At 44.1% G+C, this 14,801-nt stretch overlaps 1 protein-coding gene across 1 annotated transcript; it reads left to right on the top strand.

Moving 5' to 3' along the window:
• Positions 1–4,010: 4,010 nt before the first annotated feature.
• Positions 4,011–14,634, top strand: TCTA (T cell leukemia translocation altered). Its single transcript, XM_042448790.1, has 3 exons — positions 4,011–4,352; positions 13,590–13,644; positions 13,790–14,634. The coding sequence occupies exons 1-3, from the start codon at positions 4,094–4,096 to the stop codon at positions 13,830–13,832; spliced, it is 357 nt and encodes a 118-aa protein (XP_042304724.1). The 5' UTR covers positions 4,011–4,093; the 3' UTR covers positions 13,833–14,634.
• The last annotated feature ends 167 nt before the right edge of the window (positions 14,635–14,801 follow it).

Genomic DNA, 14,801 nt, shown 5'->3' with positions numbered 1-14,801 from the left:
ATTACCTTGGGCGAGTCACACTTTCTCAGCCTCACATGATGATGATCATCATCATTATTTATTTCATTTCTATGCCGCCTTTCTCCCAGGAAGTGACCCAAGGTGGCTTACAAGATAAAAAAAATTATTAAAAGATTTTTAAAAGGATGGCAATGGCAACCCCCCTCTGAAGAAATTCACCAAGAAAACCCTGTGATAAGGGTGCCATAAGTAAAAAATGACTTAGAGGTATGCAACAACAAGAAGGAATTTCAGTAGCTGACTGCTTGTTAGCCGATTGTGTGACAAAGAACAATTCCTTCTCCCAGCTCAGCCATGAAACTCACTGGATGGCCTTGGGCAAGTCACACTCTCTCAGCCTCGGGAAGGCAATGGCAAACCTCCTCTGAAGAACTCTTGCCAAGTAAACCCCATGATAGGGTCACCTTAGGGTTGGCATAAGTCAGAAACAACTTGAAGGCCCGCAACCCCCACCAGCACATAATCAACCTGGCAACCCAACCACTTCTTATGTTCATTCATTCCCCTGCTCCTCTTTGTCAGGCTTCGAGAACTGCACACCATTTGAATGAATCGGCATCCAGGAAAAGCCAGTTCCCTGAGATAAGCTCAGACGTTGTCATATACAGGGTGACCCGATATCCTCCCAACTGCCAAGGAGGACAAGGTGCAGCAAAATGGAGGGCAGTCAATAAAAAGGTGGCACGTGTCCAAAGAAAAGCTAAAAAGACTCATATCAATACAAATACATGCCTCTGGATCATGCTCCAAATGGAGGACATTTTGGAATTCCTCCTGGACAGAAGGCTGAAATTGAAAAGAAGGACCCCTGGATCACCCTGGTAGTATATGTAGGGAAAGCTAGCCTTTCCTGGGGGTGGGTTGCCTTTTACCTGCTGCTTACTTTAATCTTGTCAAGTCTCTAGCTAGGCGATAAAAAGGAAGCAAATGGGCAAGCTGGTAAGTTTTAACCAGGGGCCTCTCCTAGGCATATATTTATAAAGGCAAAATGATACAGATGCCTTGTCTAGGAGAAAAGGCAATCACCCAAATGATTGTGTTATTTGATAAGTCTTTATCATGTTCTCAAAAAAGGTGTAGGCATTGGTTCCTGGAGTGTGTTTTCTCTCAGTAAATACTCTATGTCTAAAATCATGGGCATATTTACAGATACAACAGTTTCCTTCCTCTGTGAAGTCAGCAGCTTTCACGGGTGGCATCCCTAGGGTTGGTTTTTTTTAAATGTTTTTCAGGCTATCTGGCCATATAGGGTTTTTTAAAAATGTTTTTTAGATTATCTGGAAGAGTTTATTCCTGATGTTTTGCTGGCGTTTGTGGCTGGCATCTTCTGAGAATGCTGACATGGAAGAGAGTGGGGTATATATACTGTGTGACCCTTGATTGAAAAGAAGTGATTTACATGTGAATGTGTGTGTTGGTCTGTTGGTGAATGGCAAGGCCTCAGGGGGGGAGGATAGGTGTGTCTATTTAATTAGTGATCAGTATATACACTTGTCCCTCCATATTCGCTAGGGTTAGAGGCACAAGACAAAACACCATGTTTTTACCTGAGAGGACACCTCCAGTGCAACTCTGTGGTCAACATCCAACAGACACTGACCATAGAACTTTCCTGGAGGAGGAACAAAAGCCTAGTAGAGTATTCTCTCTTGGAATCTCTAGGGCTTCGAGTGCAACTTTTAGTTAAAATTGACCATAGAGTTGCAATGGCAGACCTAGATATTCCTAGAGAGAACGCATTAATCAAATCCATGAATAATCAAATCCGCAAATATCAAAGCCACAAATATGGAAGGATGAGTGTATACCCCACACACCTCCATTCCACCATTTTCTGAAGATACCAGCCATAGATGCAGGCAAAATGTCAGGAATAAACTCTTCCACATAGCCTGAAAAACCCACAAAAAAATTATACGTAATTTCCATCCTCCCTTACCTTCCTTGTGCCTCCTCTTTGAGTAGAAGTGACAGAAAGATGCTTATACTGTACAACTGTTGTAAAATACACAAGACCAGGAACTTGTTAGGGAAGCCGAACAGCCCAGGCCTTCTCTGCCCCTTCCCTCTGCAGTTTCTTGGTACAGCTTGGGTTGATAAACAGCTGAGGAAAACTCCATGGTGGGCACACTTTTGCGGAACTTTTACCTGGTCCTAATAAAGGAATTTGGAGAACCATTGTCCCGAATAAATAATAAACGAGGAGTCTAGATGTTCATAGAATCGTAGAGTTAGAAGAGACCAAAAGGACGATCCAGTCCAACCCCCTGCTATGCAGGAAGCATCCCTGACAGATGGCCATCCAGCCTCTGTTTAAAGACCTCCAGGGAAGGAGACTCCACTACACTCCGAGGAAGGAGTGTGTTCCACTAACAGCCCTTACTGTCAGGAAGTTCTAATGTTGAGATGAAATCTCTTTTCCTGCAGCTTGCATCCATTGCTCTGGGTCCTGTTCTCTGGAGCAGAAGAAAACAAGCCTGCTCCCTCCTCAATATGACATCACTTCAAATATTTAAACAGGGCTATCATATCACCTCTTAACCTTCTCTTCTCCAGGCTAAACATCCCCAGCTCCCTAAGTCTTTCCTCATAGGGCATGGTTTCCAGACCCTTCACCATTTTGGTTGCCCTCCTTTGGACACATGGCTCCAGTTTCTCAATGTCCTTTTGAATTGTGGCACCCAGAACTGGACACAATATTCTAGGTGGGGCCTGACCAGAGCAGAATAGAGTGGCACTATTACTTCCCTTCTAGACACTATACTTCTATGGATGCAGCCTAAAATCACATTGGCCTTTTTAGCTGCCACATCGCACTGTTGACTCATGTTCACCTTGTGGTCGACTTAGACTCCTAGATCCCTTTGACATGTAGCCTCGTTCAGCCAGGTGTCCCCCATCCTATATCTGTGCATTTCATTTTTCCACCCTAAGTGCATGTTGTTTTATTCTCAGGGCACCAACGAGATCGGTTTTTTGCCTGTGATATCAAAGGAGTTCGCTTTACCTAGAAATGTATCTACACTGCTGAAATGAGGCCGTTTGTAACTGCCTTGGCTAAATGCAATGGAAATCTGAGATTTGTGTTTTTGTGGACTATTTTGTGAGCCAGTGTGGCCTAGCGGTTTGAGTGTTGGACTAGGACTCTGGAGACCACGAAACCTATTGGGTGCCTTTGGGCAAAGTCACACTCTCTCAGCCTCAGAGGATGGCCACTGTAAACCCCCTCTGACTGAGGAAACTTGCCAAGAAAACCCCAAGACAGGTTCTCCTTAAGGTCACCTCTTGGCCCAAAACACACTGCAGAAATAATCCAGTTTTGAGGCTGCTTTAAATGCTGTGGCTTTTAAATGCCAGGGAATCCTGGGAGCTGTAGTTTTGTGAGACATTGAGCCTTCTCTGTCAGAGAGAACTCTGGTGCCACAACAAACTACAGCTCCCAGGATTCCCTAGCACTGAACCAGGGCAGTTAAAGTGGAGTCAAAGGGCATTATTCCTGCAGGGTGTTTTGGATCTATAAATGAAAACCAAGGCATACAACCATCACGGAGGTATTTGTTGTGGTCAGAGAGCTCTGGGGCCACAACAAACTACAATTCCCAGGATTCCATAGCATGGTGCCATAGTAGCTTCATTTAGCACTCCCTAAGCAATTTACAATGCATAATCTAAGGTACTCATTTTAGCCACTTCAGAAGGATGGCAGGCTGAGTCAACCCTAAATCCCTGGGCTGGTATTGAACTCGCAACCTTGTGGTTTGTGGGCAAGTGGCTGCAGTACAGGCATTTAACCACTGCGCCACCAGGGCAGCAGCAGCTTTAAGAGTGACGTCAAACTGCATTCTTGCGCAGGCGCTGCCTTGGCTGCTACGACGGAGCCTCCAAAGGGCCAAAAACAACCAGGAAGCGAAACCCGGGGGGGGGGGGGGGGGGGGGGGGGGGGGCTCGCGCTGCTATCCGGGGACTTGCAAAATGGGGCGGGGCCTCCCTCCCTTTGCGCCTGCGCAGTGGGGCTCCGCGGTGACAGTTTGTGGCGCAGGAGCGTGTCTCCTCTGCTGAGGCGGAGCAGAGTATGATGGCTGCTGCGGAGGAAGCGTCGTCCCCGCCGCCCTCGTCGTCGTCGTCCCCGGCCGGGGAGTGGGAGGCGGCCTCGCGGGCTCTGCGGGCCCTCACCTGGCTCGGGCAGGAGTTCCTCTCGGACTGGGAGGCCCAGGACCTTCGCGCCGCCCTCTTCCAGCTGCTCCTGCTCTGGCTGGTGGTGAGCCTCCTAGGCATCCAGGTGGCCTGGCGGGTCTACGGCAACACCGTCACCGGACTCTACTACCGGCAAGGTAGGCAGGAAGGAGGGAGGGAGGGAGGACCCCCGAGGAAAGGCCGGAGGGACCGGGCCAAATAAAGGCGAAAGACACTCCCCTGGATATGGAAACCCAAGCTTCTTAGCCATGCTCAAAATGGAGGACGTTTTGCAGTCCCTCCCGGGCAGGAGGATGGCATGGAGGACGTGTCCTGGGAAAGGAGGACCTCTGGTCCCCCTCTGTGCCCCCCCCAACTTGGCTAGCATAGCACTTTGCTTGGACCAAGTAAAACCTAAAAGCACTCCTGGAAATGTAAATTCATGCTTCTCAGTCGTGCTCCAAAATGGAGGACATTGTGGAATTCTACCAGAGGAACCAGGCTGGAATGGAGGACATGCCCTGGAAAAGGAGGGCCTCTGGTCACCCAGGGTTTAAACACTAAGCTAAAGCATGGATTGTTGGCCACAGTGGGTGAGAGTGGCTTCCAAATTCAAGCTGCAGCCCAATACTGCAGTTATCCAGGGGTGTCTCCACATTGCAGAAATAAAGCAGTTTGACACCACTCTTAAAGCCACTATGACTATCTTAGGGCCTTATCACACTTGAAACAGAAGCTCCAATTCGAAGTGAGGGGGGAGCAGAGTCACTTCGGATCCAAGGCAATTCATGTGATGTATTATCTGTCATAGCTGAGGAACGAAACTGTGGTCTCTACTTGGGCAAAGTGGAGCAAGTGCACATTATATTACCGCACCAGAGGGATTCAACGATTCGACCTGGCACCCTTGCGCATGCTCAGTAGGGCTCTGGACACTGTCCTCCTTCCCTGCTCCCTCCTTAGCTGTCATCCTTCATCGAGGTGAAGGAGCAGGCAGGGGATGATGGGATAGGTCTCTGGAGGTCACTGGGGGTGAGATCAGAGTGAAGAAGCAGGCAGAGGATGATGGGACGGGTGGCAGAAGGGGCGAGATTGGGGTGAAGGAGCAGGCAGGGGAAGATGGGACAGGTTGAAGGGGGTCACTGGGGGTGAGATCAGGTTGATCTTCCACACCAGACCAATTCAAAGTGAAATTGACGTGAGCTTGGGAAAAAAATTGTGAATTCGCTTGTTACTGAATTCACAAAAATGAGGAGTCACTCTGAATTCACTGTGGATCTGCCTTGGAATGACTCCCCATAGAAAGCAATCATGTCTGATAATACATCACATTATAACGTGAATACGCATCACTGGACCCACAGTGACTCCGGATCTGAGCTGTAAAACCCCTCGTGTGGTAAGGCCCATACAGAATACATTGATTTGTAGTTTGGCGAGGCACCAGAGTTCTCTGAACAACATGCTGAATACTTTAACAAACTACAGAAGCTTGAAATGTAGGACATGTCTGTGAAAAGGAGGATGTCTGGTCACCCTGCCCATGGTGCCCACCTGGCACCTCCTTTCCCCACTCAGAGGCTGCCTGTAGTTTTCCTTTCACCCCATTAACTGATTCTGACTGTTGTGTGCCTTTGTTTCTGACTTAGGGCAACCCTAAGGTGAACCTATCATTGGGTTGAGTGGCAAGATTTGTTCAGAGGTGGTTTGCCACTGCCTTCCCCTGAGGCTGAGAGAGAGTGACTTGACCAAGGTCACCCAGTGAGTTTCATGGCCAAGCTGAGAATGAAACCCTGATCTCCAGAATCACAGTCTAACACAAATCACTGCATGGCACTGATGCTCTAACATGACTTGGTTTTGCTGAACCCAAGGTGGGTTTGGCTGCAACCCCCAATATCCCTAGCCAGCAAGACTCCCGAAGCAAATCTGGTCTCTTGAGCAGTTCGGTTACTAGTACAGTGGTGCCTCGGGATACGAAATGATCGGGTTACGAAATTTCCGGGATACGAAAAAGTTGGATTGGAAAAAACTGTTTCGGGTTACGAAATATTTTTCGGGTTACGAAATTCATTTCGGCGCGAAATTCAAATGCTGCAAAGTGCAGCTATAGGCTTTCCAGTGCTAACGGAAAGCCTTTTCGGGTTACGAAATTTTTGGGTTACGAAAGGAATGGCGGAACGAATTAATTTCGTAACCCGAGGCACCACTGTACTATATACTGGAGGTTGGCTGTGACCAAAAAGATTGTCTGCAGTCTGGCAGGGCATCCATCTATCAGAATGAACTGCCAAGTCTTATTCCTACAACCACCTGCTCCTAACAGATGCACTACTTTGGAAAAGAGTCCTCTCCAGGGAGGTAGTTCTGGCTTAGGATCCCCATCTCTTCTTCAAAGTGTCCTTTGTTCTTCAAAAGCTTACAACATATATTTTATGCTTTTGGGTTGGCCCAATAAAGGTATCCTGGTTTTGTGCATTTTGGATGGTGGTGTACTTTCCTAACACTAGTTGCTGTTGACTCAGTTTGGTAGCTCTGTTTGGTCATGCTTTACTGCACAGCCAACAGGACACAACATTATTGTTTGCTCTCTCCACCAGTCCCATCTGTTTGCTGGCCTTTACTTGCCTTTTGTGTCTGAACTTCCACAGTAGCTGAGTACTCTGGTCCTAAATTATTTCTACTGATATGGCCCCTCTTTAAGATCAAGTTCTGTTAAAAGTAAGACATCTTCTAACACAGGATTGCAATACATTTGGCCCTCCAGATGTTTTGGACTACAACTCCTATAATCTCTTACAATGCAGACTGGGGCTTCTGGGTGCTGAAGTCTTAAGTTATCTTTATAACCAAGTTTTCCCACTCCTCTTCTAACATGGCACTCTGATTCTGCAACTGCTTTAGCACTGTTCACTGTCTTTTCTCTCACCAGACATTGAGGCCCTGCAACTATGATTTTAGCTTTTTTGGTGGTGGTGGTGGTGGTGTGTGCCTTCAAGTTGTTTTTGACTTATGATGACCCTAAGGCAAACCTCTCACAGGGTTTTATTGGCAAGTTTCTTCAGAAGGGGTTTGCCATTGCCATCCTCCGAGGCTGTGAGAGTGTGACTTGCCCAAGATCACCCAATGAGTTCTTATGGTGATTGCACCTCAAAAGCACTCATCGTTCTCTAGTAAGATGTTGCTTAGACATGTTAGTACAGGTGTGCTACAGAACTCTTGCATCTTTCATAATTATAGAGAGTGGGATGGCAGCATCTCCTGTGACAACTAGAGGTCAAGGCCTGCCAAAGTCCTCCTTTTCTGGATAAAAGCAACTTTAGAAAGTTGATTCCAGTTCTAGGAACTGAAAAGGTTTATTCATACCTGTACCAGGCAAAAAGGCAAATTCTGTGGCAACTTAAAGACTAACATTTATGTTGGCATGAAATTTTGTGGCTAAAAATATATTTTATCACATTTTTAAACATTTGATGTAAGATCCTAAGGACTAGAAATGTTTTCTGTTTGCCTATACAGCCATGGTGCATTAAGAACTTGAAATCCTGTCAGAAGTAGAACTTTTTGGACCTTGATGCCTGGGTTTTAGAATTATTGTTGGAACAACAACAACAAAAAGCCCTCCTTGCATTCTGCTTCCTCTGTGAGATTGCTTTCCTGCTCAGCCCCACCTAGCTTCCAAAGTAAATGACATCACATGTGTTTAGGATGTTATGGGGGTATTGACCATGCTAGACCTAAAGGTTTTTAGGGGTCTGTCTAATGCATTTACATCTCATATTAGGTGTTTTCATCTCATTCAACATCTGTTTTGCTTCAAAACTTTTTCCTTTTAAGCCTTTGACTTATTTTATTCCCAACCATTCCAGTTTTATTGTCAAGAATTTTGAAAATGTTAAATCCCTATTTTAAATATGGTGCTGACAGTACTGAGGGTCTCTTTAGAGCAGAGGTTGGCATTTATTGAGGGTTGAAAAGCCATTTTGGTACCTCTGGATCCTCAGTGGGCTACACCAGTGGGGTAAATGGCAGCTGGAGGTGAGTTTCAGTAAGGAATCACATTTGTTCACCTTTAAAAGCTCTCCTCCTCCTTTTTGGGTATCAAGTGGAGCCCAAAATAGTGTCAAAATACATCCTCTAGAAATGGATTTTAGTCCAAATCTCCCACATTTTGATCATCTTGAGTTGTGGAGAGCAGGAGCAACCAAGGACTGTCCCAAGACTGCATTGGGAACATTGTTTGCATGATTCTCACTTTTGCTTGTGAGTCTTAAGTGTCGATTCTACTGTGATTGCATGTGTTTGGAAGCAGCAACATAATAATAATAATAATAATAATAATAATAATAATAATAATAATAATAGGATTATTATTATTATAAAGTGGCTTTCAGGCACACAATAATGGCAAACAAATTTCCCCAAATGAAAGCACATTACAATAGTATGGATAACATTATAGCTGGTTCTGTCATTCCTTTCCTCCATAACTGGGACTGTGAAGACACACCCAACTAAAGGTGGTGGCAGGTTTGGGTGTGCAACGCCGGTACCCTGGTGAGATCAAACTCTTCTACCCAAAAAAGGCTCTGAAGCTGAATGTAAAGTTCAAAAGGGGGGAAATTTAATTTAAAGGACAAAATAAAGAGTTTTCTCCTCCCCAGCTCTAAACAAAAGGTACTTTACAGTTTCAGCAATCTTCCGGATGTCATCTTTCTGGGTCTGATGTTAGTTTGCTCTCCTCACTCAATGGAGCTGGTGCAGCGTGCAGGGTCTTTCAGCTCCTGAATTCTTTATTCACTTGCTGATGGTAACTAAAATGGCTAAAACCTGGTAACTGAAATGGCTAACTTGGTAACTAAAATGGCTAACTTGGTAACTGATTTGGCTAAGGTGTAAGAAATGCCCTTTCCGGCTGTCTGGGCCTGTTTGCCACCAAAAAGACAGTTCTCTGCCTGCTCACAGCAAAGACTGCTCCAAACTAAAACTTCTAGCTACAGCAGAGCATGTTGGGAAAGGGCAAACCAAACCTGGAAATAATGCAGGGGAATCCTACAGCTCCTCCCACAACTGATACAAAGAACTTTTCCTATACTAAACATACTATGACCTGAACCAATGTGAAAGAAAATGCAGGGGGAAATTCAATCAGTCCTGGCAGGACATCACAGGGACTCTAACCTGCTTTTTAAAAAGTAGTCCTATGCTAGAACTATATAAAGATATATTTGTTTAAGTTAAGGTTCTCAGAATGAGGCAGGCATGGAGGAGAAATCCCTATTGCAAACAATACTCAGCAAGGTTATTTGAAACCACAGTATTCCATATGCAAACACATTACTCAGAGCCAATACAACACCATTTAATGTTTTAATTCCACAGCAGGACAGGATTGAAGAGGGACATGCGGACTACAGGGGTCAAATGAGAAACATTTATTCAGAATTCTTTACACTGAAGAAGCCTTGCTACTTTCTATACAAGTGTGTATTAGCTATGCCTGCCATCTTCAGTCATCCGGCATAGAACTAATTCACAATATATTTACATGATACTATTTGGCATTTATTGCAAATTTTATCTTGAATTTAGTATAGTACATAATTATGATACAGTTCACTTTAAACCAGCAGAGTATCCATTTTACACCTTGTGTTGCAGACAATTGCCCTAGAAGCTTATGACTGCCATACATTAATTAGTTTAATCATCCCTGGATTAAAGCAAGTTTAGTTCTACTGACTTCAGTGGGATGTTCATCTTAAATCCAATTGTTTTAGCATAAGTGGTTTTATATGGATTAGACAGTAAATATTTCAGAAATGACCTTTACTGTCTAACCTTTTCTCTTCTTACACTTATATCCAATTGTTAGGTGCAACTAAGGAGCTTATCACTTTGGCCAATAAACCGGTTTACCTCTTCCAGCTTCAATTCTGGATCCGGGATGCCCCAGGATGTTTTCATAGCTAAATCTCCACCAATCCACCTGGGATGCCACCACCCAGATGCATCCCAGGTCGAAGCCTCAGTCAGCCTGCATTTTTTCAAAGTCGGGGAGCTTCTGACTTTAAAAAATGGCCAGCTGAGTGAGGCTTTGTCCCAGGATGCATCCAGGCAGCGGCATCCTGGGTAGATTGGTGATTTAGCTATGATAACATCCAGGGGCATCCTGGATCCAAAACTGAAGCTGGAAGAGGCAAATCAGTTTATTGGCCAAAGCGATAAGCTCCTACAGCAGAGTAGCTTTAATAGGGCTTACATAAATGTTGACTTAATTTTAAAAAATTGATTCAGTGGATCTGTTCTATATCATTCCGTCAGATGTCTTCAAGAACAATTCTGAATTTGGACCTTCTGTTAGCAAAACTATTTTCTCATATAAACTCTACAGGTATTGCTCATGAATGATAGAAGCATAACATCAATTCCTTATATGAAAGGAGATAAATAAAATCCTTAGAATTATTGGATTATTAGTTTAGTGGATATTGGCTCTAAGATTTATAATTGTTTCCTCCTTCAAAGGCTGATAAGATGGCTGAAGAAAATAATATTCTTTATCAGGAACAAGTTGGATTTAGAGAAGACCACAGTACAGTGGACCAGATTTTTGTGTAGTTGTTAACTGCTGCCAAGTTGACTTCAATTTATGGCAACCTTGTGAAAGACACTTTCAAGTCACCCTATTATCAACAGCCCTACTCAGAGCTTGCAAACTCGTGACTGTGGTTTCCTTGTCTCAGTCTCTCCATCTGCAGTGTGGTCTTCCTTTCTCCTGCTGCTTTATACTTTGCCAAGCATTATTGTCTTTTCTAGTGAGTCATCTCTTTTTAAGATATTTCCAAAGTACATCAGTCTAATTTTTTTTTATGTCTTGGCTTCCAGGGAAGGCTCAGTCTGGATTTGCTGTAGGACCCATTTATTTGTCTGTTTCACATTCCATAGTATCCACAGAACTCTTCTCCAACACCACATCTCAACTGAGATTATTTTCTTCCTAGCAGCTTTCTTCATTGTTCACTTCCACAGCCATACATAGAAATGGGAAATACAATGGCATGGCAATCCTGACTTGGTATTCAATTATACATCTTTACACTTCAGAATCTTGTCTAGTTCCTTCATAGCCTTCCAAGCCTTGTCTTCTAATTCCTTGACTGCAGCCTCAATTTTATTAATGACTGAGACAAGATATAGGAAAACTTTGATTATCTCAATGTCTGCATTATGTGTTTAAAGTTATGTAAATCATCTGTGGTCATTACTTTTGTTTTCCTAATGTTCAAGTACAAACCTGTCTTTGCACTTTTTCTTCTGTAGTTATTCCACGTTTTTGCTATTTTCTGCTAGTACAGTGCATCCGTGTCATATGCAGGCATGCTTTTTTCCATTTCTTGTACATGTCCCTTTTGAATCTTAGCTCAGTTGAAAGTTCTTTAGACATCCATCCTGGTTTCTTTAAACATAACTTTCATTTTTCCTCTTCAGTGGAACTGTTTGAAATTGTGCTTTCAATATTTCACTTTTAATAAACTCTCATCCATCATGAACTCTCTTCTTTTTTAGTATTCCTGACCACAAAATCACACCTACTGTGAAATCAGCTCTCACAAAGTCTAGAATGTATGTCTGACTATGCTTGGCTTCTCCTTTCCACTGTGTAACAAACTTCAGGAGAACATGGTCACTCCCACCTAAGGATCCTGTCATTACTGTTGGTTACGATTAGATCTAAAATAACTGATCTCCTTGTTGCCTCTTCCACCTTCTGGACAATGAAATTGTGTCCAAGGCAAGTGAGGAATTTGTTGGACCTTAAATTTTTGGCAGAGTTTGACTTCCAACAAATATCAGGATAGGTGAAATTCCCTATTACTACTACCTCTCTGTTCTGAATGTGTGGTCATCTATTCCAGGACAGTATCATCCAAGTCTACAGTCTGATTTGGGGACCTGTAGTACACCCCTACGATGACATCCCTGTTGGTTCTCTCCTCCTTATTTTTTACCCAGATACTGTCAACCTGGCTTTCAAGATTTAAGTCATGGGTTTCTTCGTGTAAATACATTAAGAGAATAACTATGTTTAAATATTTGAAAAGATGTCATATTGAGAATGGAGCAAGTTTATTTTCTGCTGCTTCAGAGACTAAGGTCCAAAACACACTGCAGAAATACAGTAATCCAGTTTGAGACCACTTTAACTAGCCTATCTTCTTGCTTCCCCTTGTCACCATGGATACGGGAGATAGCTTCAAATCAATTCTGCAGCTCCAAATTGACAGAATGATCTCTAGTCCTTCTACTTCTATGTGTCACATCCCTCCAACTGTCTTATCGCCTGTGTATGAAAACTGACCTCCTTCTCAGATATATCCCCTGTATGTTCTCAACCAGTCTTCTCCACTCTGTCCAAAAAATCCCTATGCTTCCCAATATACTGCAAAGTGGATAAATGAGCCTCAGATTGCAGGACCTTCTCTTCCAACAGGCCAACCAACATGCACTCACTCAGGTGTAGCTATCCACATCCTTTGGCAAGAACACCAGCATACCATAGCTGTTTCAGGTGACTGCAGCAGCTCCCTCACTGTCCATATTTAGTACAGTACTAAGTCAGCACTGAAACAGAACTCAAGGTCTCCCCCTCAAAATGCCTACACAAAACGCACCTGTTGGACTTGTCTGTTAGCCAAGTTGTGTTTGCCGAGTTCCAGGGACTGGGACTACACCTGTATAGAGAAGCAGTGGCTGCTACCTCCTCCCTCCACCAAGTCCTTCCTCCCTCCTTCAGGCATGGTAGCTAGTATACAGAATCTCCATATTAAAATGCAGCATGCCATTGAATACCAGTGGTTTGGGGGTGGTGCAACTGGAGAGAAAATGTCCTTTAATCCTGCTGTGGGGGCATCTCATTTGTCCCCAGGGAGAAAGAATGTAAGACTGAGCAGACAGTTGATCAAATTTAGCAGGATCACTCTTACATTCACAGGAGCTAAATATGGCTACCGTAGAACCTGTGTTCAGGTGCAATCTCATCTCCTCCCCAAATTTGTTACCAGCAGATGTGACTCCTGTCTCACCAGATCTCTGAATTGCCCTTTATGCTCCTTTTAAGATGGGCATATTTAATACATAGGGATGCATTTGTTATAACTTTCCCTAATCCCACTTCAATAAATGTTGTGCAACCCATAATACAGAGGGTTTTTTTTGGGGGGGGAGGTAGGTGGTCCTTGGATATTGTAAGATTCCAGTTCCCATCATCCCTAGCTAGTACAGCCTATAATGAGGGCTACGGGGAGGTATAGTTCAACAGCATCTGGAGGGCCACACATTCTCCATCTGTTTCATGGGAGAGATTCTTCCTTAACATTTTTCTGTTTTTCCAGGCCCTGGAGGACAGAATGGAGGCACACCAGATGGGTCCTCCCACTTCTCTATGTGGTGAGTAGTTTTATTGCTTCCAGATGATACAGTTAGTTCTCATGGTGTGTGAATACAATACCAGAGCAATGCAAGGATTCACACTTGCTATCATTTTTGGCTTACTAATGTTGTTTGATTTTTCTTTCTTTATCCATGTATCTAGGGAGAGCTCAACCAATGAAACAATGAAGACTCACCGTGAGTGATGATGGAGGAGACAAAATCAGGCTCCTACTAGTCCGAGAGCATAGAGGATGCTGATGCCTGCCTGCCTGCCTGCCCACCTGCCCAGAGGCCTAGCTCTTTTCAGTGCTGTGGAAGTTGTGGCCATTGTTGCCCTTTCTCCCATACTGTGGCCTGGCTGCTAGTCAGCACTGGTGCTATGAGGGCTGCTTCTATCCATCCAGTTATCAAACAGTGACTCTCAGGATTGCTCTTACTCAGGTTGGGGAAGCTGCAGTTTCTCCTCTGCATTCAAGAAGTCTGCATTATGTACTGCAAATCCTCTTGTGAACTGGCCTTAAGCCTGCCTCTCTTCAGTCTCCCATCCATTCCTGGCATGAGCCGCATTTCTTTCTGCAGCAGTGCTCGAGTGCCCTTTGCCTTGAACCACCTTCAGTGAGGAAGGAAAGCAGAGCCCCACAGTAGATGGGAAATTATTTCTAGCTTAGCTAAAAATGTTATTTGCTGACATCTGTTAAGCACTCCACCCTGCTGCTGGAAAGGTGTAGATGGTTAGCCCAGCTAATTCAAGCTCTTGCTGGTTCTCTCCCCAGGTCCATGTTTGTGCCAATGACTATCTTTGAGCTTACTTATTTTCTAAGCCAGTTTTATCTCCAAACCATTGTTCATGGTGCTCATGCTATGGAGGAGCAAGATGAAGCTCTCTGCAGTTGTATAGTGCCACAGGTGCTAATGTGATATTGAGCCATCTCTGTTTCTGCCAGGCACTGCCCCTGTGTCATTTATGTAAAGTATGGACTATAAAGAAGTGCTGGGAAAAGTAAATGAAGTCTGTGTCTTATTACAGTGACTGTTGTGTTCATTAGCTGAGGACCAACCTACATATGTGCAGAAGATGGGTGGGGAATTGTAGGCCTCCATAAATTGCTGAGCTTGTTGTTGTTGCTGCCTTCAAGCCATTTCCAACTTATGGCAATCTTAAGGCAAACCTA

The sequence above is a fragment of the Sceloporus undulatus genome, chromosome 2 (assembly GCF_019175285.1).
Source record: "Sceloporus undulatus isolate JIND9_A2432 ecotype Alabama chromosome 2, SceUnd_v1.1, whole genome shotgun sequence".
NCBI lineage: Eukaryota > Metazoa > Chordata > Lepidosauria > Squamata > Phrynosomatidae > Sceloporus > Sceloporus undulatus.
The sequence above is the reverse complement of the archived record's forward strand: the minus strand, read 5'-3'. Positions and strand labels throughout refer to the sequence as shown.